The sequence below is a fragment of the Grampus griseus genome (genome assembly GCF_964374135.1).
Source record: "Grampus griseus genome assembly, chromosome: 6".
NCBI lineage: Eukaryota > Metazoa > Chordata > Mammalia > Artiodactyla > Delphinidae > Grampus > Grampus griseus.
Window position 1 is genome coordinate 95,767,499 of NC_139000.1, and position 26,121 is coordinate 95,793,619.

General features: G+C 39.2%; 1 protein-coding gene across 1 annotated transcript in view; it reads left to right on the plus strand.

Annotated features, from left to right (window-relative positions):
• Positions 1-26,121, plus strand: part of LOC309823944 (contactin-associated protein-like 3) — a gene marked incomplete at both ends in the record, with an annotated part of 187,812 nt that overhangs the window by 74,006 nt on the left and 87,685 nt on the right. Inside the window, one exon of the mRNA XM_082656618.1 lies at positions 14,532-14,679. Within this exon, the coding sequence (XP_082512744.1) occupies positions 14,532-14,679 (148 nt within the window). The remainder of the gene's footprint in view (positions 1-14,531; positions 14,680-26,121) is intronic.

Below are 26,121 nucleotides of genomic sequence, written 5' to 3' on the forward strand. Positions count from 1 at the left end.
TGACTTAAAAAAATATTGTTTTCTCCACAAATTCATCACTGCCTCACTAAGTTTATATGTGCAGCAAACATGGGCAGAAGGCTCTTAGGTCTGGGCATTCATCACTACCTCCAGGGAGGGAGCCCAGGGGCAGCAGTGCTGAGAGTTCTCACTGCCCTCAATCTCCCCCTTTACTCCCCTGAGCTCAGGTAGGACCCTGTGGGCAACTCATATGGTCCCCCAGGGCTCTCCTAATGGGTCCAACGTGGAAGCCAGGACACAGACCCCATGGGGCCTGTAACAGTTTGCACGAGGATGACAGGCAGACTCAGTGATGGGACAGGCGGAGCCCACACAGAAACAGTAAGGAAGTCACCCGGTCCTCTGTGCTTAATTGAACCTTTGAGAAACAGGCATGGAACCGAAAATGCCATCCTTGTATCAGGACACCTACCACACTTATGTCACTTTCAAACACAAAGTCAAAGTGACTTTATGTCACTCAAAAACACAAAGTAAAATCTTCTTCAAGACAGGAGGTGAACAGGAGAATTCTATCTTTGAATATTCCTACACAATTTGTAGTGAGTATTTAAAATGAAAAATGTAGTCAAAGTATTTTTCTTAAAATCACCTCATATGCAGCTATAAAAATCTTTAAGAAAAATAGTCCAGGATAGAGCTATAATAGAGACTGCACATATTCATGAATTTATCTGCCTCCTAACAAGCCCAACTTGTGAAGTGTGGAGCATTTTATATGCTAGAGGCATAATTATAAATCGCTAAAATACCCGCTTGATCACACTGCAGTACATTTTCATTGCTTTACTTGAATGCTCACTTAAGATTTTTCTCTGAAATGTACTCAGAGCAGAGACAGTTATACAAATGAAAGTGGGAAATTGTAAGAGCATAACACTGTCTTAGAAATAGTCCACATAGAAACCACTTACCCAGGCACAGTCTTTCCACATGTTTTATGTTCTGTCCGCAGAGCCAGCCCACAGCAGCTCATAGTAAGGTGGTCAAAGAAAGTGTTCTGTCCTTTCCCTCTTACCTACTCGGACATCAACACTTTCTCCTGCTCTTTCTGTGCCAGCTGCTCTCAGGTGAGAATAAAGGAGGTGAAAATGTGAGCTTTTCTAGGAAAGCTCTGCCTCTGTCCCCTGTCCTCTTCAGAGCCTTACACGGTGCCTGCTGACAATTGTGGTTCAAGTAATATTGTTGGATGAATAAATGGATGAGAGACCCTGACTTAAAAGATTCACTTTGTTGTACAACAGAAACTAACACAGTATTGTGAAGCAATTATACTCCAATAAAGATCTATTTTTAAAATTAATTAATTAATTAATTAATTAAAAAAATAAAAGAATGCCACAAAGGGTAGTTCCATTTCAGAAAGACACTTCTTAAGATTGAAAAGTCTTTGAGATTCACAGTATATCAGTATTTCAATGCCATGGTGGCCCCTTAGACACTGTGGGGAAGACTAGAAGGGATATTTTGAAAGACACTGACCATTTCTAGTATATTTCAAATCGTACCTCGTAGTTTGCCCAATGATTATAAATTTGATGCTGTTCATCATATAGTCCTTCTGTATAGTGTGGCAAGCGGGGGCTACTCTTCATTGTGGTGCGCGGGCTTCTCATTGCGGTGGCGTCTCATGTTGCAGAGCTCGTGGGCTCTAGAGCACAGGCTCAGTAGTTGTGGCGCACGGGCTTAGTTGCTCTGCAGCACGTAGGATCTTCGCGGACCAGGGCTCAAACCCGTGTCCCCTACATTGGTAGGTGGACTCTTAACCACTGCACCACCAGAGAAGTCCCTATAGTTCGTCTTCTATAGACGTTTATTCATCTGCACTAGCCTGTAGTAGTCAGGTGTTAAGTTTAAAGCATTAATTCTGCTATCTTGCTTTTTTAGCATTTTCGTGAATGAGATAAATCTTTGCTTTTATTTTTTTGTAAAGAGTATATTCTATTATATTACATTATATATTTGCATTTCTGAAATTTTTATAACTAAGACATGATAAAAACGGGAAGATCTGCTAAACTGAAATGGGGAATTTTCTTCTAAAACTTCGGTCTAATGTCTGTGAAATAATCCAGAACAGAAGTAATAACAAGCAATTTTCTTTATAAACCAGGGAACATCAGTGAACTCTTCCTTGCATTTCAACCAGTCAGACTGATTGAATTCATATTTAGGTGAGAGTGATTACACTGTCGAGACAATTAAGTGAGGTGATCTAAGCCAAGTGCTTGGCTCAGGGCATCATTTATGGGAAGCACTCCACAAACACACAACATCATTATCATTTCATGAATAATTTGATAATATATTTGCTCCTGTCTTGGATTCTTCTCTCTTGGATACTTTTGCTAGCACAAAATTTTTTTCAATTATTGTAAATTTCACTAAATTTTGGAAACTGATGATCTTTTGTTGCCTAATGGTAAAATACCACTGGATTCTGATTTGAAATGGTACATAGAAAAACTCCTCTCTCATACAGTTAAGAAGTAACTAGTTAGCAGTGTGCAAAACATTCAGGTAGAAATAGTGCCTTCAGGAATCTCTATTTCAGAATTCCCCAGATAAGGGTAAACTCCCCACTCCCTCATATAAACCGACGTGTTCATGTTATTGTAGCATGGTTTGTCATCCCGTTGGTTTGGAAGGAAACTAGGATGGTAGAAAGAAATATGCAGAAGGATGCAGTCCAACTTAAGTAGAACCTGTTTTTTAAAAGTGACCCTGTAATACTAGCCCATTAAAAGCTCCCTTAGAAACCTCTGACATCCCCAGGGTCAAACTTGCATCATTCAGTGGCTGTTTCATTCTCTCAATCCAGTGGGTGTCATCCTAGGCACAAGCTCCACCATCACCTTTAGTTTTGTTCTTCACTCTGCCCAGATCAGAAGCTGCAAGTTGTTAGGGAACCAGAAGTGCAGCCCCACTAGAAATGGGTAAACCCCCCAAAAAATATTTGTTTAGATGATATTATCTATCAGAGCTGGAGAGACATGAAGCCAATCATGAGAGAAGAGTCTCTGCTGTATATTAATGTGAACTTCTCTGGAACAACATGCTCTCTTTAGCTTTTCCACATGTCTAATCACTAGGGGCTTGTCTAGCTACATGAAAAAAAAACAAAACCAAAAGCCCCACAACTGCCTAGAAGCTTATCAATATCAGAAAGGTACATCATTTTAAGTCCATTCAGTATAACACCATGCAGCTGTTAAAAAAGAATGAGCAACACTGAGATGTTCTGACATGGAAAGATCTATAGGGCTTGAGTGGTTTAAATGGGAACAGGAGGTTGGAGAATAATTTGCAAAATATGATTCCATTTCTGTTAAAATGCGTGAAGACAACTCATGAGTGTTTGCACAGATTAAAAATATGTATGACCATTTTTAAAGTCTTTATTGAACTTGTTACAATATTGCTTCTGTTTTATGTTTTGCTTTTCTGGCCCTGAGGCATGTGGGATCTTAGCTCCCTAACCAGGGATCGAACCTGCACCCCCTTCATTGGAAGGCAAAGTCTTAATCACTGGACCACCAGGGAAGTCCCGATCTTGACATATTTTTAAACGAATTTGGCTAAATCCTATTTAAGTTAACACTTCCTCTGAAATCAGAATTGTGACAAACACTGTAAGAGAGCTACTATTTTTTGCATAAATGAGAGCAAAATCTTGTGGTAGTATGTTTCCCTTATAAACACAGTGTAGGATAAATCTAAATATTCTGATGTGAGAAGAAAATTTTTAATGGAGGAATTTTTCATTCCACTGTTGCAGGATTGTCTACTTCTCCCTAATGTTAAAATGGACAGTTAGCTTCTTGAAAGAGGTTAAAAATCCATATGGAATGTCTCAGAAGGGTTAAGTTGTTCAGTGGCTTTCACTCTCCCTCACAAATGATTTAAAAATGGAATTTTTGTTCAAGATGTCTACCATTAGCGTGAAATTTATTTTCCAGTTTTATTGAGATGTAATTGACACATGATATTGTGTAAGTTTAAAGTGTACAACATAATGATCTGATATATGTATATATGGTGAAATGATTACCACAATAAGTTAAGTTAACAAGCATCACTTCACATTATTGCACATTCTTTTTCTTGTGATAAGAAGTGTGAAGTTTGATGCTTCCCTGGTTCTCTTCTTTTGGACTTTGGCAAATCTAAGAATTAATCCTACCACACATAGCCTATACTAGTCTACCAAAATCTAACAGTTAGTAAAGACATTAACACATTTATTTATTTGTATGTTTTATTGAGCGCAAGATAATAATCTCATTCTCAGAAACAGTGAAATCACCAAAAAAGCCAAGTCTTGAGAAAGCCTCGTAGAGTTGCCCTGTTACTAGATAAAGTGCTTGGAATATATAAGTATGTTGTGTCATGCGTCTTCCTGTGACCTGTGATTGTTACTTGAAAGTGTGGAAATGCAGAACAGATCTCCTGTTAGTATGAAAGGCCCATCTGTGACAGGTGGAAAGGAGGATGCTATGTTAAGAGCTTGTTCTGTGCAGTTCTCATGGAGGTGACTTGTGTCCTATAGGGAATGTCTCCAGGCTGCATTCCGCTCTGGGTTCTTTGCCTCTGGCAGTTCTTCGTGATCACTCCTGTATTGGGGTCCCCCACGCCACTCCCAGGCTCCATGATTCACTGGAAGGACTCATAGGGATCAGCACAGGGTTATATTCACAGCTGTGATTTATTACAGCAGAAGGACACAAAGTACAGTCAACAAAGGAAAAGGCAAGTGGGCCAAAGTCTGGAGGAAACCAGAGGCAAGCTCCCTCGAGTCCTCTGCCAATGGAACCACACAGGACACACTTAAGTCCTCCAGCCATGAGGACAACATGTGTGAAATGTTGCCAACCAGGGAAGCTTAGCCTCAGCCTAGGAATCCAGGCTTTTATGGGGGATGATCATGGAGGCACCCTCTCCCTGGCACATATCAAAATCCCAGATTCCAGAAGGAATGCAAGTGTTCAGCATCAACCACATTGTTTGCATAAACATCTTAGGCAGCAGTGAGCCACTCTTATCAATTCTGGGAGTGGTGAAAGCCCTCCCCAAATCCAGGTTCCTAGACACCAGCAAGCCTTTCTCAGGATGGTGACTCAGGCCTGCGATGTTATCACTGTTATCTCTTTTGGTTCTGATTTCTTTTCTTCCTTTCCTTCAGTCTTTCTTACCTCGGAGCTTTCCTTCAATCTTATATTCTATTATTTTAATAAGATGATCTGGTTTAACACCCTTAGTTTCTTACATGAAAATACCAGCATTGTCCTGTGCTAAGGTGGACAGAACACACCAAGTCCTTCTGAAGCTCTGGACGCTCTGCTCCTGAGGAGGGCACGACCAAGGCCCTTCGTTCATTAACTAAGAAATGGTCATTCCCTTGTAAGGCGTTTAATCTGTCATATTTCAGAAATAAGTGATGCCACATTTCAAAAATAAGAACTCAGTGTAATTTCCCTGAGTCCTTAAGAGTGATGACTCATAGAGGACACCTCTGAACTGGGCCTCTCTATAGGAAAAAACAAGGAGCCAGCACTAGAAAGAATGGAAAGGCCTAGAAATGACCAACTGGCCCTGAAAATTGAGTCAATTAACAAGTGTCTGTTAGGCACGGACAGTGTGGAATGTGGTTAAGGATGGTCTGAGTTAGCTAGGAGGCACCATCATTGTCCTTCTCAGCCACATACTCTTCCAGGAATTCAACTGGCAGACACAATTAAACTTGAAAAACTCCTGAATTTCAACAATGCCACTGAGAGTGCCTTCTGCTTGCCAGAACTAGACTGGTCAGTGATGATCTGAGGAGAAATTTAAACTACTTTGGAAATAAGGCAGACTTAGAGAGCGGTAGCAAACGTGGCACCCACCTAGCATACAAACCTTGTGAGACCCTGAGGGTCATGAGTATAATGGATTGTGGCTCTTTAGAGCCATAAGGGACTCACTGATCCAAGTCACTCAGCAAGGCCACCACAGGCCAATCCAGAAGCTAAGAGTATTATTTTCCTCGAGCTGCAGTAACAAAATGCCACATTCAGATGATTAAACAACAGAAATGTATTTTCTCACAGTTCTGGTGGCTAGAAGTCCCAGATCGAGGTGTTGGCAGGGTTAGATTCTTCTGAGGCCTCTCTCCCTGGCTGACAAATGACTGTCTTCTTGCTGTGTCCTCACATGGTCTTTCCTCTGTGTGCACACTTCCCTGGTGCCTCTCTGTGTCCAGATTTCCTCTTCTAATAAGGACACCAGTCAGATTGGATTAGGACCCATCCTAATGGCCTCCTTTTACCTTAATCACCTCTTTAAAGACCCTTTCTTCAAATACAGTCACATTCTGAGGTAATTGGGGTTAGGGCTTCAACATAACTGTAGGTTAAAGGAATTCCCTACCATTTGAAGTAGTTTAATGTTGAACTAAACACATATTGGTATCACCTTAAGTCAATGGAACTTCTTAATGAGAAATCTTCCTAAATTTTGTACAAATCACCCAATTTGCATATTACTATTTTCAACATATACAGGAGGCCACTGGGTTAGTGCTATTCTCCCAGTATTCCTAAAACAGTCTAGACTCACAGTTAAATAGTTTAATTCCTTTAATTTCATTAATTTATTTAATTCCTTGAAGCTGCTAATAGAATATGCCCACTATCCAACACTCATTTGAGGCACTCCTTATAACACTAACCATACTTCATTTTCTTCTTTTGTGTTACGCTTGAAGTTTAGAAGCCAATTCATTTGTCAGAACTCAATTTGTGCCATGCATCAAATAACATACTTTTATTTGCAGTGTTCTAGTATTGTTTTCAACAGCCATATATTGATTTTGAGACAGGCTGGGACCTGGGACCCTTTGCTGGGACCTGGAGCCCTTTGCTGCAGTGCTGCAGTGCTTGCACCTCGACACACCTCTCCTCGAGCAACAAAATGCAAAGAAACTGTATGGGACTCAAAGTAACTATGTGCATCTCATTGGGGGCAAATTCTGGACAAAAGATACAAAGAGACCAAAAAACCCAACTGCCACTTTTGAAGAGCCCAGAGCAAAAGCAGGATACTGCATGTGCCCCCTGCACACAACACCACCTAAGGGGTGGGCTGTTAGACCTGCGCGGTCTCCTAGGAGTTTCGACTCACCCAGGAAACAACAAGAGTCGGAAGTCGATGCAAAACGCAAGAGGTTTATTGAAGGCCGGTGCACCGGGGTTCCTTGGTCCTCACGCAGGAGGTCGAAGAAGGAACCCTTTTGGGCGCGAATATGTCAGTTTTATAGGTTCCCACTTCCCCGTATGTAAATTATAGATTTGGTTGTGTTCTCCTGCTGATTGGTCCCGGCTTAGGCTCGGACCAGAGAGGGAACTTGTCCCCAGCTGCCTGATTGGTCTTTGACAGACACCTTTTTTACATTTTGTTATCTCCCTCCTTCTCCCCAGCTGCCTGATTGGTCTTTGACAGACACCTTTTTTACATTTTGTTATCTCCCTCCTTCTCGGAAGGGGGCCGGACATCCTGGAAATTCACCCATTGTCTAAGAAGCCCCTATTGTCTGGAGAGTTCTTAATCATTAGCTGGAACAATGTCCCTCGAGTCCCACAGGGCAAACCACCTAAGCCACCCTTCTGGCCTGACCCCTGGACACACCCCTACCCTCATGCCATATAAGAGGGGTCCCCACCCCCCCAGGCCGCAGCCTGTTAGGAATCAGGCTGCACAGCAGGAGGTGAGTGGCAGAGGAGCAAGTAAGCTTCATCTGCTGCCCCCCATCACTCACATTACTGCCTGAAACATCCCCCCACCCCACCCCCTGCCGGCCCATGGTAAAATGGTCTTCCATGAAACTGGTCCCTGGTGCCGAAAAGGTTTGGGGACCACTGCCATATAAGGAACAAACTCGCCCCCCCTTAGGGAGCAAGCAAACAAAGGAACCTGTTATTTGTTCGTGCTCTGCCCTGCTGCAGCAGGGGCCCCAATAAAGCCTTGCCTGAATTTCTTGTCTGGCCTTTGATCAATTTTTATAGTTTAAGGACGCCAAGAACCCTGGTCGGTAACAATTTCAAAATATGGTCTTGATGTCATCGGACGTAACTTTTTTCTGACTTCTTCTCTGTTTTCAACATCTTTGCCAGCAAAAGATATGTTCCCATATGTCTTCTAAAATGTTTTCTTCCTGATCATTTAGAAAGATTGGGAAGGAAAGAGTATTGAGAAACTTGAGCTGTACTTTTGCTGCATAGGAAGGGTGAGCTGTCTTCCATCCTAGATTAATAATATTTCAAGCAGGAGGGAAAAAAAAAAAAAGTAAAAGCCTATAACTTTAGCAACGTGTTTGAAAAATACTTGATTTTAATAATATTTCTTACGTTGCAGCTGTCTAAACAATACAGATAACAAAAGCATGTCAATTAAAAGCAGCATTTAGGACCCAGTTTCACATATCTGCATTGGCCCTGGGTTTTGGATTATTTCAGGGCCAGGCGCTATGAGTTCCTGTGTGGTGTAGTTGTGCTCAGCCATGGGGCAGGTGGATTCCCTCTTGCTGTAGGAGAAGGTGGTGGGACACACAGAGATGGTTGTCTCTGCTTTTGACTCTCATGACTTGCTTCCACCAAGAGGCCATAAACCAAAACTGGAAATACTGGTTAAGTGCATACTTTTTCCAACACATTGACCACAACTTGAGATTTTCATGGCAGAATATATTACATAAATGTCTGGAAAGCAAATATTTTAAGTGCACTTTAGGTAGATGTTTGCTTACATTAATCAAGCCGAAGGAGAGATTATTCTTTTACCTTCTGGAACGTGTTGAGGTAAACTTATCTACACAAGGGAAAACTTTAGTGTTCACCTGGTACAAAGCACCCGCATCTGGATAAACTGAGGTTGTTACCGAGTCCAAGTTCGTTCTGCTCACTGCACACCAGGCCAATAAATCAGAGATGACGTATTGAGGGAAAGAATACGACTTTATTCGGAAAGCCAGCAGACAGAGAAGATGGCAGACTAAGGTCTCAAAATAACCATCTTACCAGGGTTTGGATGCCAGTTTCTTTTATAGCACAGAGAGGGGGAGGAGATGAGGAAGTAAAGTAAAAAGGCCATAAGTTCTGCAAATATCCCCTGGAATGGCCGGCCTCGGGGAGGGGATGTGTTAATTTCTTCTTTCTTGCAGCCATCCACAGGTGGACAGAGTCCAGATGTTTCCCTGAACAAAGGCACTTTGGTTTAACATTCAGGCAGAGGGGCAGGGTTCCCCGAGGCAGGCCATTATGTATAGACAATATCCTTTTAGTGAACAAAAGCAACAGGAAGCAAAGGTTAAAGTAAAAGAAGCAGATTCAACATGTAGTCAGATTTGATTCTTCCCTGTAACAAGGTCACATATTTGGCATCACAAACCGTGTTACTGAATTTTTAGTTCACTCGATAAAACTAAAGTGAAAGGATACTTTCCTCAATTTTATTCATGTATAAATGTTGTAGTATTTTGCAGTTCAAGAAAATATTAAAAATAATTAACAAGACCATTTGCTTTAAAGCAATTTAGTACAACTTTTTCATTGTCTGATTATAGGAAGTAATTTTAGTATACTTTTTCATGGTCTGTGAACCTCTGGAAATAACAGGAACAGAGTATTACTATTTTTAACAATAATACTTATTACTGTTCCCACATTACTCATGAAGAAGCTGAGAGTTGGGAAGGTAAAATGTTTTGTCTAAGATCTTCACGGTCCAGCAATTAAAAAGGCCAGAATTAGAACTTGGGGATTTCTGTGTGCCTTTTGAATCCCAACAACATCCTACCCCTTACCTCAGAGGTGGTAAAATACTCTTAACAGTGTGCTTGAATTATGAATCCCTGATTTCCTGGTGACAGAGAGTAGAGACAATCCTCATTTATTTTTAATGCATTGAGACCTATTGCTATAAGCAGTGCCTCTCACATTTTGAAGTGAAGAATTGATGTAAAAGTCTTTCTTAAGTCACAAATACTTCAACCTTAAACTGATAAATGCATTATAGGCATCCTGAAGGTCGTTCAGTACAGCATTGTGATGACTCAACATTACACTAGAAACCATGGCCCTACACGAGCCTCGTACCGATCCTTTCTCATGATTGTTTAGATGCCACTGATGTGATTGCTAAACAAGCTAAATGAGGACTTGGCAGCTTTTCAGAAGCATCCTCAATTTCTTTTTTTTTTTTAATATTCAGAATTAAGTATGATGCTAATTTGCTATTTATTTATTTATTTGTGGCTGTGTTGGGTCTTCGTTTCTGTGCGAGGGCTTTCTCTAGTTGCGGCAAGTGGGGGCCGCTCTTCATCGTGGCGCGCGGGCCTCTGACTATCGCGGCCTCTCTTGCTGTGGAGCACAGGCTCCAGACGCGCAGGCTCAGCAGTTGTGGCTCACGGACTTCGTTGCTCCGCGGCATGTGGGATCTCCCCAGACCAGGGCTCGAACCCGTGTCTCCTGCATTGACAGGCAGATTCTCAACCACTGCGCCACCAGGGAAGCCCAGCATCATCAATTTCTAAATAAATTATTTTGGAAATACGTTTATAGCATGTGAGTGGACCACAAGCCACAGACTCTAGTCACTTTCGCACGTAGCTAAAAAACATGCTTGTAGGGCTTCCCTGGTGGCGCAGTGGTTGGGAGTCCACCTGCTGATGTGGGGGACATGGGTTCGTGCCCCGGTCCGGAAGGATCCCACATGCCGTGGAGCGGCTGGGCCCGTGAGCCATGGCCGCTGAGCCTGCGTGTCCGGAGCCTGTGCTCCACAATGGGAGCGGCCACAGCAGTGAGAGGCCCGTGTACCGCAAAAAAAAAAAACATGCTTGTAGAAACTGAAAACTTTATCAAACAATGTTTGTTCTTAATAGTGGATAAAACGTTCAGTTGGGATGTCCTTAAGCTATTGACTATTGAGTCTACATCAAGCTAAAGTGGTTCTGGTGATCAATAGTGGAAAGAGTTTTGTTGGTTTGCTTTTTTAATTCTGTAATAGCTAACAGAGAAATGCTATAAAGGAAATGGTTAGATTATAAGCCTATAAAATTCCTTACACTAACTCATCAAAATTCCAGGATAGAGAGTCTTGTTCCTAATTTACACATGAAAATGCTGACTTACCCAAGGTCACAGAGGTAACAAGATGGAGAAGGATTTTGTGGAAGCTGGTTGCCACAGGTTAACTCTGCATAGGACTGCCTAGGCCACTGTTGAAACTCTGAACCTAGAGTAGGGCTGCTGAGGAAGCGCTGGTGGCTCTTCGCTTCCATGGAGGACTTTTCTTCCTGTTCCTACGAGCTTCATTTTTTCACGCGTTAAAACAAACTTCTTGGTTAATGAATGAAACACCACCATGGAGGCACTCACTCATTTCTCTTGTTCAATGAAAGTGAAATCTTTGACCTACATCATCTTTTCTTTCAAGTGTTCACAATCGTTGTGCCAATATCAGGTAAGCTCTTTTCACTGCCTCTGTGCTCCAAAGAAGAATTCAAGAATGTCCACTCCCTGTCTTTACACTGGACCCCAGGGTGATGTGGGTATAAGCAGCATTTTCCCATCTCCACCACTGCCTAGGGCGTGGCCTTAAGCTGGTAATATCTGCTTCAAGTCACAGTTCCCTTGTGTACAAAACCAGTTTGGTAAAACCTACTTTAAAGATGAGTACTAATTAAGTGAGATAATGTCTGAAATGTAACCCACCCACTGCGCACCTGGAGGTAAATGCTCCAGGAGGGGTGGATGCTGTGATTGTGGCTGTGGCTGGTGTTTTGGTTATTACTGGTGCATTTGGTAGAGAGAGCTCATCTGTCAGACTCTGCATCCCGTCTTGAATCCAAGGTTCAATGTCCAAGACATCCAGATAAACAGTCAGGAGAGGAACATTGCCTCCTACATTTGCTGCAATTCTAAGGTTGTAATTCAAGGTAAGAAGTAAAATTGATATTTATTTTAGTAGCTGACAAAACTTGTAAACCTCAGGATAAACTACATAATGAAATTATTTCCTAGGAGTGCTACTTAAATTGTTTTATTTTCCTTGTATATTATTACTTCTTTCTGAAGTATTTTGTTTATTGAATACAAACTCTGAAAACTGTACTTCAGCTTGGTGTGATGACAATGCCCTACAGCAAAAGGAATTTCTCTTTTTGTTTTAATGAAATTTAATACAGAATACTCTTTGTTTTCTGAGACAGAGTACGCTTCAAGAAATATTTCAGGTGAGAATAATCGATGTTAATAGTATACGAATAGAGGAGATTAAGAACACACTCTTTACAACTTCTGAGATCTGCACACAAAACATTCATTATATGTGATTTTAATCACAATCAAATATTTGAAATGTATGTACCTATGTATACATACATGTATACCTATGTGATTACCTTAATTAATTCTAATTTCAAGAAATTACATTATTTTTGTCCTATATAGAACCATCAATAGTTCCTTTGAATATAAATAAATGATACATTTCTTTAAAGATACAGAAATTTAAATGAAATGAGTTTGGAGTAGAAGGGATCTCTACTAGCATGCCACTCAGACATTTGGGGCTTATTGCTGAAATAATCTCATAGTTTTTACTAAGCTAATGTTTGTCTTTTAAAAATGTGGCATAATCTATTATTTGGATTATATAATTTTGCTTTGGTGTTTCTAGAACAGACATAAATGTGCAGGCTGAGCATAGAATGTTGGGAACAAAGGCCCACTCTTGCTTTGTTCTAACAAGTGAAAAAATGAAGCTCATAGGAACAGGAAGAAAAGTCCTCCATGGAAGCAAAGAGCCACCAGTGCTTCCTCAGCAGCCCTACTCTAGGTTCAGAGTTTCAACAGTGGCCTAGGCAGTCCTATGCAGAGTTAACCTGTGGCAACCAGCTTCCACAAAATTCTTCTCCATCTTGTTACCTCTGTGACCTTGGGGAAGTCAGCATTTTCATGTGTAAAGTAGGAACAAGACTCTCTATCCTGGAATTTTGATGAGTTAGTGTAAGGAATTTTATAGGCTTATAATCTAACCATTTTCTTTATAATGTCTGGGACATGCACTCTCATTACATTTGAGTTTTCTGGGTTTTTTTAGTTCCATCTATTTATACCAAGGAAATCTCCCGGGGGGTCATGATTCACAAAATTGATTACTGGCTTTGTTTGGTCTGGTTGTTAAACCTGGCTCAGCATTTCACAAAGCTAAATAACTAGGCAAGCATCATTTTTGGTAGAACTAAAGAGTCTTGTTCCTGGGCTGCGTAATTATATCTGGCTGTTTGTGTTAACTCCATGGCAGGTAGGTGGGTTTGTCCCTCTAGTGCAAGTGAGCATGAGAAAGCACCGACCCCTTTTGTTCCCTCATTTTATTACTATTAAATGGAGAACTATTATGTGAACACCTTTGACTTCTGGATAATAAAAATTTATGAAATCAAAGAGTGCAGGACTTGAAGGTGACCCATCCCAAAATAAACATTTTATGTTTTCACTGTGGGTTCCAAAAAATTGGTGAAATTTAGATAGTTTTTACATTCGACAGTAGATTTCAGAAGAGACCCATACCTGAGAGCCCTTACTCTGTTTTCAGAGCTTAAACTGGTCAGGTCTTAGATGGGGCAATGTTTTCTGTTAAGATGCTATATGTACAACAACATCATGCATTCTTTGTTTTCCCTTCTTGCTGATACTTACATTAAAAAGAACACCATGAAAAAGAAGTCACACTCCTTATAACAAGTTCCTTTGCTCTCATGCTGACCCCTTCTATCATGAAGCCAGATGACTGTAGCTAAGAAAGCACACCTCTGTCTTGTAGCAGGTGGCATTGATGTGTTTCTCCCAAGCACCCCTAAATGCTGATGACTTGGGGCAGCCTGACAACACGCAATGAACACAGGGATTGAAATCCGAAGCTCCAGGATCTTGTCCTGGCCATGCTGGATAATAGCTGTCCTGCCTCCACAGAATCTTTTCATTTTCTCAGGCTTGAGTTTTGCATTTATAAGTTACGGGTTTTGAACTAGAACACTGATCAGGTTCCCCCCAGCACTCAAATTTTTGGATCTAGGATTCTTCTCGCAAAACCTGCAGGTTACCATTGTGCTTGATTGTCCTGGCTGTGAGGTTGCTTGTGAGTGTCTTGACTGCTTGGAGGCTAGGAAATGATTTAGGGGATGAGTAACTTTCTAAAAGCAAGCCTTCAAAAGTAGCAGGTTTACAGCTGCTTTAATTTTGCTGTTGAAACTTAAACTACCCTACAAATAAGGAAAATTTAGATGATGGTCACTAATCCAGGCATTGAAGAGAGGTTGTCACATCCCTCTTAAATGTTAGCAGAGTTTCTCAAAAGCAAGCATCATTTGCATATTAACAGAATGAACCATTGATTGCTCATTAGCATGTGCGGTGACAACAGGAAGACGATATTCTGCAGACACATTGACGCCTTTCTCCATTTTCTCCCAGGGTTTTCCAGGAAACACAAATGCAGACAGCGTGGTGCACTACAGACTCCAGCCTCCCTTCGAAGCCAGATTCCTGCGCTTCCTCCCCTTAACCTGGAATCCCAAGGGCAGGATTGGGATGAGGATTGAAGTGTACGGATGTGCATACAGTAAGTGGTGTTTATTCCCTGATGGAAATCGACGACAGAGTGATGTGTTCTAAACACCAAATTGAAAACTGAACTTGACTTCTTCAACCTTTTAAATACCTGTGCGTGTAGAACTGGGTTTATGGAAAGTCTTGATAATATTATAGTTATTTTAAGGTTGAATTCAGAGGAGGACCTGAAATGAGCCTTAGAATCTTAGCTTCGCAGAGCTTAGCAGAATATCTGTTTCATAGCAGGCAGTTCATAAAATGAACAAAGTTCAAATCAAGAACAGTTACTTATTGTGATTGATGGTGCTGTCTTCTGACACTGGGATGATCCTCCTGTGGGAATTCAGGTGAGTGCAGGTGTCCTCGTGTTCCTTGTTCCCCATGATGACTCACTTTTCCCTCTACTTGCATCACTGTGGAACCTTCTTTTGAACATCATTTATGTATTATGTCTTCCCTCTTCCCCACTGATGATAAAAATAAAAGAGCTGGCAGCCAATGTGAGCATAAACATGGGCATAAAAGCATTCAGTGAAATATATAGGGGATCAACTCTACAGCTGCCATTTTGAAGGTCCAGAATATATTGGTATTTCTTAAATTAACACAAAATGAAAATATTAATTTAAAAAACAATATTCTAGAAAGCTGGAGAATAATCCAAAGAATACATTGGATGGGAACATCTTGGGGTTTTGGTCACGCCTCATTCTGTACCTGATCAGAGCATTAACTTTGCAGAAAAGTGTAACCATAAGATCTACCGTATACAGGATATTTAATGTGTCAGATCCTACCTCCTACAGACATTTTCTCATTCATCTCCCACACCAACCAAATGAATTCAGTATAGTAGTAATCTCACTGCTTCAGAGAAAGAAGAAACTGAAGCTTGAAGAAATTAAGAAGTTTCCTGGAGCTATTACGTATTGAATCTAAGATTTAAAACTGTCTTTTTTCCTAATTTTGTTTTCATAACTACCATACTATTCAGACATTGATTTCTTTATTCCCTCACTTGTCATATATGAATTTATTTATTTGCAGAGAACTGTATTGGATGTGGGGGACGCTTCTAAAATTATTTATTTCTTTGTCAGGATTTTATGAGAAGTCATAAAATTGTACAAAACAAATATAAAATGTTGTAACATGACCATGGGGCATGGGGAATAGAGTATTCAGTCAGTTGGGTGGGAAAAGGAACATTTCCAGCAGTCAGTTTTCAACGTAGAGGGCATGGGCAGTGAGACAGGAGGCAGAGATGGTGCTTGTAGGAAGAAACAGCATATATAAATTGTGGGAGCAAGAATTTAGTGTTCTCATGGTACAGGGATGGGGGTGGACATGTTGTTGAATAGCAGTGATTTCATTTCCACTTTGGTAACCCAACAGACAATGGATGGTTCTGGAGGTGAGTCTCACCAAGCCACCCATCCCATACTCAAGGGTCACATTCAGCCTCTGTTTCATACCCCTTCCTAATGACCTGTTCCACTTTGGCTCTGCTTCCTAACCCCACCTCTGCTCTCTAGTATTTATGAGTCCATGGAACATTTAGCATAGATGGTGTTGCATTGCTGTGAATCTATTTTCCCTCTTTCCATTGATCATTAACCTTCATCCTTTTGTTTCTGGGATCTGTTGGTGTGCTCACTGCTGCAATGGCTAGGACACCTGATATTTAGAGTTTCTCTTTGATCCCATGAAATTAACATCTCCTTCTCCCATTACTCTGGAAACAACTTGAGGTTTACTGACTTCAAAGCAGAACATGCTCTTTGATGGGGATTTGCCGTTAACTTGACGTTCTTCGTGAGGAGATATTACTCTACTTTCTTGGGTTAGAGGTCGGTACCAGGAAGATCAAAGCTGCGTGTCTGGTCCCCTGAAGGGCCAGTTGGCTGTGCAGCTGTCATGGAACCTGCGTGCATCCTAAATTCAGCAAACACGAGCTGTTGGGCATAAGGGACTCCTAGCATAAAAATGCAAACAGAAAATAATCACCACTATTTGTAAAACAACACAAAATACATTCCTCAATAGTAGTGGCTCTGTTTTGTCTTCATTCTTATTATTAATAATTACTCAAGTGTAGCACTTTGCATTTTTATTTTTGGCAGTAATTTAGTGTGATATGGTTTACAGCTCAAAGTGATATTTATTATCTTTTTTGATGTGTATTTCCACTGCTCTGTTGATAGTGAGAGAATGTCCAAATTGCTTATCTTGGCATTTAATGTCTCTTATATGCAACTTCTCTTTTCAGTTTCATCTTTTAACATTCCATTTACAATGATATTTACTATTCCTGTAAAAATTGCATATTTTCATGGCTTCTTGGCTTGGCATATATATTTTCACTAACTGAAAAGCCCTTCCCCCATTTCTAGAGTAGAAATGGAGTGCATGGGGTCTTCTTAGAGTCCCTGCTGACCTGTATACCAAGGCTAGTGTCTGGCATGGGGTTCCTTCCTTTCCCTTGCCCTGCCTCTCTCTAGCAGTCCCCTCCATCCAATGTCAGCATTCCCTATGTACTTATTCTAGGCTTCGTATTCCACTCTAAAAGGGTTTCTTTTTGAGTTTTCATCCACTTTCTTAAGTTTTCAACAACATTTACATACTGTCTGACCAATTCCAAGTTGACATCCTTGACACAGGTATCTGAAGCCCCACACATCTGGATAATCATCCCCAGTTCTACCCTCATTTCTTTAACGAGGTTGTTAGTCATCTTTTGGGTCTCTTCTGTCCTTTCTTTTCTGTCATCTACTTTGTCTCCCCATGTTCATGCTCTGTGTCATTCTCAAGTGTTCCTTGTCATATTGTGTTGTATTAGCCCCACTACTGTAATGTAATTTTATGTTTATCATTGTGTTTATTGTTTGAATAAGAGAGGGAAGGAAGGAAGACAGGAAAGGAATAGGGAAGAAAGGAGAGAAAGAGTGCATAAATTATTAGAAACCTGGACTAGATAGGCACAGAATGGTAAGCCCCATGGGGATCTACAAGTCATCCATGTGGCACTGTAGTCCTGTGTCAAATCAGGCATTGAAAATCAAATTGGTTAAGAGGGAATAGAACATATAATTGCTTGTTTTAAAATCTTTTGTTTATTTAAAAGAATACATAAATCACAGCAAGATCTTTTTTGACCCACATCCTAGAGTAATGAAAATAAAAACAAAAATGAGCAAATGGGGCCTAATTAAACTTAAAAGCTTTTGCACAGCAAATGAAACCATAAACAAGATGAAAAGACAACCCTCAGAATGGGAGAAAATATTTGCAAACTAAGTAACAGACAAAGGATTAATCTCCAAAATATACAAACAGCCCAGGCAGCTCAATATCAAAAAAAAAACAAACAACCTAATCCAAAAATGGGCGGAAGAACTCAACATTTCTCCAAGGAAGTCTTACAGATGGCCAAGAGGCACATGAAAAGATGTTCAACATCACTAATAATTAGAGAAATGCAAATCAAAACTACAATAATGTATCGCTTCACACTGGTCAGAATGGCCATCATCAAAAAATCTACAAACAATAAATGCTGGAGACAGTGTGGAGAGAAGGGAACCCTCTTGTACTGTTGGTGGGAATGTAAATTGATACAGCCACTGTGGAGAACAGTATGGAGGTTCCTTAAAAAACTAAAAATAGAACTGCCATATGATACAGCAATCCCACTACTGGGCATATACCCTGAGAAAACCATAATTCAAAAAGTCACATGTACCCCAGTGTTCATTGCAGCACTATTTACAATAGCCAGGACATGGAAACAACCTAAATGTCCACTGACAGATGAATGGATAAAGAAGATGTGGTACATATATACAATGGAATATTACTCAGTCATAAAAAGGAATGGAATTGGGTCATTTGTAGAGATGTGGATGGACCTAGACTCTGTCATACAGAGTGAAGTAAGTAAGAAAGAGAAAAACAAATATCGCATATTAACGCATATATGTGGAATCTAGAAAAGTGGTACAGATGAACCTCTTTGCAGAGCAAGAATAGACACACAGACGTAGAGAACAGATGTGTGGACACAGGGAGGGAAAGTGAGGGTGGGATGAACTGGGAGATTAGGTTTGACATAAATACACTACCATGTGTAAAATAGATAGATAGTGGAAACCTGCTGTATAGCACAGGGAGCTCAGCTCGGTGCTCTGTGATGACCTAGATGGATGGGATGGGGGTGGGGAGGGAGGTCCAAGAGGGAGGGGATATATGTATACATATAGCTGATTCCCTTCATTGTACAGCAGAAACTAACACAACTTTGTAAAGCAACTATACTCCAATAAAAAAAAAAGAATACATAGACTGTTGCAGTGAAAAACATGGAGGTTTTATATAACATCAACATGTGTCAATATTTATAAACCTGTTGTTAACATTCTATAAAAATAATGTGTATTTTGAAATATTTAGGGAGAATATCAAGAGAAAAGTCTGCATATGGAACTTCCTTCTGTTCAGTACTGGTTCTGCTCTAAGTAGATTTCAGTTTAGAAAATGCATTAATAGGAACAGAAGAACATAGGATGAAAGGAGACATAGTCACCATGACAAAGAAAAACTCTGGAAGTTAATAATGGTCTTTAGTCATATGAGAGAACGCTGATCTGTATCATCCATTCCAATTATGGCAACAGTAGAAAATACTCAAACTCAATTAGAAAAAGTGTCAGTTCAATTCAATACATGTTTACAGAACTTTTACCCCATTCAAGGCCCCCAGCTGAATAAAATGAGTAAGGCACAATTTCTGTCCTCCAGGTGCTAGGAAGCCAGTGCAGGTGAGGGGAAATGTCTATGTTTTGTAGACCAGCTAAACTTCGGCACAGGTTTCTCATTCTCAATTTATGTTCAAGTATAAATAGAAGATAGATTTTTATCTAAGGGTAAAAACGATAAATTTTGCTAAACTTTGATAATATAGCCTTATGGTTTTATCTGATATTAAGTAGAAAAATATTAAAGTTAAAATAATATTAACCCTAAAATCATATGAAACAGAACAGCCTCTCATATTTTTATATGTAATAGACATTTGTTTAGTGCTATGTTAATTTATTTAATTTCAATTAAAGTTACTACACAATTACTCACTGATTTATTTTTAATCACCTCCCAAATTATTGCATCTAAAGGAATACATCTAAGGCTTTTGCTGAAAGTAAATATTGAAAGACATACCAATACACATCTAATAAAGTGCAGCAAAACAAAGTGGGTTATAGTAACTAAATTAGTCTAAAGGAATAACTTCTAGGCACTTAAAATGTTATAATTTGCTACCAGAATTTTAATCCTGAAATGACCTGTGATGTTTGAAAAACCTCAGAGTTGGACAATAGGACCAATTATTAAGAAAACGGAATCAATCTCTTATCAGGAACATTGTTCTTTCACAAGTACATAAAACTTAATGAGTTTCAAATTTCTTTCTTGACCTGACTCACCCCACCCCTTAACCTATTCTTCTTCTAGTTTTCCTTGTCTTGGCTAATGATTCCATCATTCACAGGAACTTACACTAGACACATGGGAGTCACCTTTGACACATGTGTCCCTACACATCTAAAGAATATCAAATTATGAATATGCTATCTCCAAATTATACCCTAAGTCGTTTCAAATCTCTCCAACTCAACTCACCCACATAATGCAACTCAAGACTCCCCAGCAAACTCTTTTCTTTGTGTAAGTGGTTTACTTGGCTTGAAATACTTCTTCCCAAGTTTTTCACCTGTCTGTCCACATCCCATCATTCAGGTCTCCGCTTAAATATCTCTTCATCAGGGATGTGTTCCCTGACCGCTGGTACAAATTTGATTCCTCCAAATTCCTCTAAATTTGTTAAGTGTCTGGCTGGTCAGCCTATCAGTGCTTTACCACCAACAGCATTGAACTCTCAGGCTGGCTGCAATGTTGGCCTTCCCTTATTGCTTGTCACGGAGATAGCTGTTGTTGACAGTGTCCCTTGTGAAGGAATTTTCCATGTGCTTGGCTCCGCAGCCCTAGAAGCACAGTAGAAGTTCAGTGCCGAGGGGCTGGAGGTGGAGCAGCCTCTAGCTGAAAGAACACAGATTCCCACTGTCCTTATTGAGGTTCAGTAGATTTTCTTGAATATATTCTTGAATATATTTTCTTGAATATATTCTAGATCTGTTATATGTCTGTGGTCAGTTTCCAGTGTCCTTCAGTTGTTATCCTTAACATTTTTTTTCAAGTTTTATCATTGCTTTTGAGAGGTAGGATTTGCCAGGCTTCTCACTCAGCCATTTAGAAGTCTCACCCTTTCAATTATTTTTAAAAGACATTTAAAATCTACATGATAATTTCCTTGTAAATCTGGTATTCTTCATTCCTTTGTATTAATCCATATTTCCATGTATCCTTTTCCTTCTGCCTCAAAGACTTCCTTTAATATTGCTTGTAGTGTGGATCTGCTGGTGAGAAATTCATTCAAATTTTGTATGTCTGAAAAAAGTTGTTATTTCACCTTCATTTTTGTAAATTATTTTCACTCAATATAGAATTCTAGGGTGACATTTTTCCATTTAGTACTTTCAAAATACTGCTCTGCTGTTTTTTCACTTGCTTTTCTTCTGGTGAGAAATTTACAGCCATCTGTGTCTATGTTTCTATGAGTGTGACATATCTGTTTTTCTCTAGCTGCTTTTAAGGTTTTGAGCAATTTGTTTCTGGTGTTCTTTGGTTTTGTTTTATTCTGTTTCTTGTGTTTGGAGTTCATTAGGCTATTTGGATCAGTGGTTGTATAGTTTTCATCAGATTTGGAAAGTTTCAGTCATTGTTTCTTGAAATATTTTCTCTAACCTCCCCCGTCTCTTCTTCTTAAAGGACTCAATTACCACATATATGAGTTAAAGCACATATTAGGTTGCTTGATTTTGTTTTGTCACACACCTCACTGATGTTTTATTTATTTTCTTAAATTATTATTTTTCCCTTTTAATTCCTTAGAATATTTCTATTGCTGTCTTCAAGTTCACTGATTTCTTCTTCTGCAGTGTTTAACCTGCCAGTAATCCCATACAGTGTATTTTTTCATCTCAGACATTGAATTTTCAAATTTTAGTATCTTTTGTGTACCTGTTTGACTTTTTGAACATATGGATGGCTGTTATAATAACTACCCTATTGTCTTCTTTGCTAATAATAATCTGTGTCAATTCTGTATAAGTTTCAATTGATTTTTTTCCTCAATATGAGTCATACTTTCCACCTTTTTTGTATGCCTGGAAATTTTCGATTAAGTGCCAGACATTTTGATTTTTAGTTTATTGGATATTTTTGTATTCTTATATGCTTGAACTTTGTTCAGGAAACATTGAATTGAAGGGGATTTGATCCTTTTAGTTCTTGCTTTTAAAATTCGTTCGCTCACACCAGAGCAGTGTTTAGTCTAGGGCTCACTACTGAGGTAAGAACCTTCTGAGTACTCTAACCAAGGACAGTGAACTATGAGGTTTCCAGTCTGGATGATATGAATGGGCACTATTCCCAACCCCATGTGCATGTTAGCACTACTTCCCAATTAATCCTTTCAGATGGTTCTTTTCCCAGCATTGATGAGTTTCCTTACTTGCATGCACTGATCAGTGCTTTGCTGAAAGCTCAAGAAGGGTGTGTTGCAGATCACCAGTGTTCTCTCTGTTCATCTCTTTCCTCTCCAACCTCTGCCTATGGACTTCAGGTGCTTTGTTCTTACCAGGCTCTTGACTCTGTCTCCTCTACTCAGGGAATCTGCTGGGCTTTGCCCCAGTTTCTCCTTCCTGCTCTGTGAGATGGAAACTCTCTAATGCAGTGCCCCAAGGAGTTGTAGGGCTTATCTTGTCTGTCTCTCTTCTCTGCAACATCACTCTCCTTTATTGCTTGAAGTCAAATATCTTGAAAACTATTGTTTATGTTATTTCCTTCTTTTTTTGGGGGGGGGGTTGCTTCAAGTGAGAGAGTAAATCTGGCCCCTGTTACTCCATCTTGGTCAGAAGCAGAAGTCATCAATGCAGTTTAACTGTTGTTGCACCTCCTTTTCTTTGCCCACTGCTCTAACAATAATCATGTAGCTAATGCCCATTGTGGACTTGCCATGTTTCAGGCACTGCTCTACACACTGTATAGATATTAAGTTGTTTAGTAATCATATTAGTGCTGTGTGGGAGAGACTTCTTTATCCTTTTACAGTTGAGGAAACTGAGGCACAGAGAGGTTAAGTAAGTTTTCCACTATAGAACCAGTATTCAAAACCTTATAGGACAATTCCACAGTCCTTTCTCTGAGCTACTACTCTGTGTTATGAAGGGCTCTTTGTGGGAACAGATCCAGAGGCTGTAAATATATCAGCACAAATTTAGTCTCACTACTGGTAAAATAGATTTCCTTCCCTAACTGGCAAGTATATGTGGGGTTTACTTTAATAATATTGTTAGTGATGTGGTTATCGAAATATAGCCTCAGTTAATAAAACTAATGATTATAAATTAAAATCATGTAAAATTGGTAAAACACTTTCTACTTTCAACTAAGTATCACATTTCCTCCTACTCTTTTTTAGAATGTAGGTTCTGTACTCTTACAATAGGGGAAACTATCACTTCCTATTTCAGTGCATAATAAGTGGCTTCTGTGTCAAGTACCCCAATTATTTAAATAGTTGAATTACATACAAGAACATTTTTCATGAGGGTTTCTTATAAAAGTTAAGTATGATGCTAAGTGGTAGTTTAATGCATTATTTTGGTGGTTTCATTCAAATAAATATGGTGGATTATTTATATTATTTATGGACATATACAATTTTATTTGTTCTTACAACAGTCCAATAGCTAAAATCTCATGCTAGTGGACCGATAGAAACAAGGTCACCTTAGCATTCATTACCAGTGACCTCTGAGATTTGAAAGTTGGCTTCTCTAGGTCACTCCGTGGTCAATGATATGAGGGTCAAGGAAGCCTCTACTCAGTGGAGATTAAAAACTCAAGAGGGGCCACCTGGGGCTCTCCCTCATCCACACTTGGAGAGCTCACTGCTGATGACCTACTGAGCAAAATACTCTCTATCCCAAAATATGAGTATATTTTTTTAATTTACACTTTTTAATCTATTGCTTTTACAAATCATGTTTGAGTAAAATAGTGCTAATTTTTTAAAATTGTATTTACTGACTTGCCAATTTGTTTTCAGATATTCGGGTTACTTTATGAACATTTGTTAGTAAATGACATTTTATAAAATGGATTCTCTATGATGAGGCCTATAATTGACTTTCCAATCTAAACATTCCTGTTAGAAATCATCTTGTGATAATGCATATTCTTATTTATTGTGTGGGCTTGACTGGAGGGCTTCTTGATTAACAGTGTAGCCTATTTTTTGAAGCATTGTTGGCTACTTTCCAATGACTCTGTGTAAATTTTATGTGAAGGGTATTGTATGATGATACGATACCTAGATTACCTTGATATTTTGCATTCTTTTCAAACATTTTCACTAGAGAAGAGCCTTTCTTTCTCCTACTTCCATCCTAGGCTGTAAGCTATTTCCTTGTCACTGTAGTTTCCTAGCAACCCACAATAAGACACTAGGATATCACAGGTGCAATATGTTTTTTCACGACAGTAGAAGTGAGAAAGTGAGGGAAGAACCATCAGCTCCAGGAAGGCTGGGCCATGTCTGGCCATGTTTTATCCCAGCATCCAGCAGAGTTTGTGATACTTAGAAGGTGCTACATCAATATCAACTGAAAATAAAACTGTACTTGTGGAATGGATGCAAATTGGGTTGGGGTTGGGGGAGAGGGAGGATGGAAAGAAAATGGTCTTTTAATAACAAAACTATATTACGCCAAAGCAAAATGCTTGCCAAAGTAGAATTTGAAGCTATGGAAGACTGTCTATATAGAAACCAATCTTTAATATTATACAAAAAATATATAACCAGGATCTGAAGTATTGACCTATTCTTTACCTTATAAAATATATATTCCAGAATAGCCACAAAGTGTATTGAATTATACAACACAAAAGTCAAAAAAAAATGAAATTTGTGATTTCCTATATAAAATAGGGTTTTCGATTTTTCAATCATAGAAAGATTACAAAATGTCTGGTTGTGAGCTCATTCTTACTGCTTAACAATCAGAAACCAAGCACAGCAATCATCACTGGATGGTTCTGCAGATTGGGGGATGGTAAACTTCTTCTGTAAAGGACTGGCCAGCAAATACTTTAGGCTTTGAAGGCACATGTGCTCTCTGCCACCTACTCTTGGTTTTTAAGCTCGTTTTTCAACAAATCTTTAAAAATTAGCTCCTGGGACTGTACAATAACAGGCTGCAGAGGGATATGGGAAGCTTAACATTCCGGACTTCCAAAAGCAATTCCTGAATTTTATCTATCTCTATTAAACCTCTTGAATTGAGCTTAAGTTTATTATCATTTAAGATTTTAGTTAAAATCTCAGAACTGTTACAAAGTACATTATTTTTAAGTGGTTTTGCTTTACTCAGTTGGCTACCTATCTATATTATAATTTAGTCACTTGAGGCGTATAAAAAATCTGTCAAAATACATGTTGAATCTGCCTCATAAGATATAGTTGGATGACTCACATGTGGTTAATTGTTCTAGGTACAAGTGTTAGTGATCACATTAGAAGGAAAGTCAAAACATTAGGACAAAAGAGTTTTTTTAAGGCCATTCTTTTGCGTTTCTATCACCTAATAAATTTTTCACTACTCCATTTTGCTTGAGGGGAATATTCCAGGAAATATAATTTAGGTGCCTTAGAGCAGTGGTTCTCAAAATATAGTCACAGACAGGCAGTATCAACATCACTAGGGGACTTGTTAGAAATGCAAATTCTCAGGTCCCACCCCAATCCTGGTTAGACAGAGACTCTGAGATGGTGCCCAGCAATCTGTGTTTAACAAACACTCCAGGAGATTCTGATCCCAAGAAGACCAATATTACTATTACAAAGCAAAACAGCAACAGGGAAGATGAGGACAAAAATTATTCGATCAAAATAACCCTGGCAAAATCATTTACGGAAAAAAATTTATTAGCTAGCTGCAATAATAAGCCTTAATTATTATCATTGCCTTTCAGTGACACATAAACTGTACTGCAAAAATGTGAAAGAATTTAAATTCTTTATTATCAAGTTTTCATTAGTTTGTCATCTAATACTCTAAGGGACATCATTTGAATTTGACAGAGTTGTTTTTATCAGGCATGTTTAATTATGCAATGAAGAATAATTATTTGCTTACACAACTTATAGACAGAGTGCGGTGTTTATATATTTTACACTATGTATGTGAATCAAACTTCTGAATTTTCAAAAGGTAGCTGCATAAAATGGATGGTTCTTCTAAGTTGTGAACATAAAGTGTTTTCTGGAAAT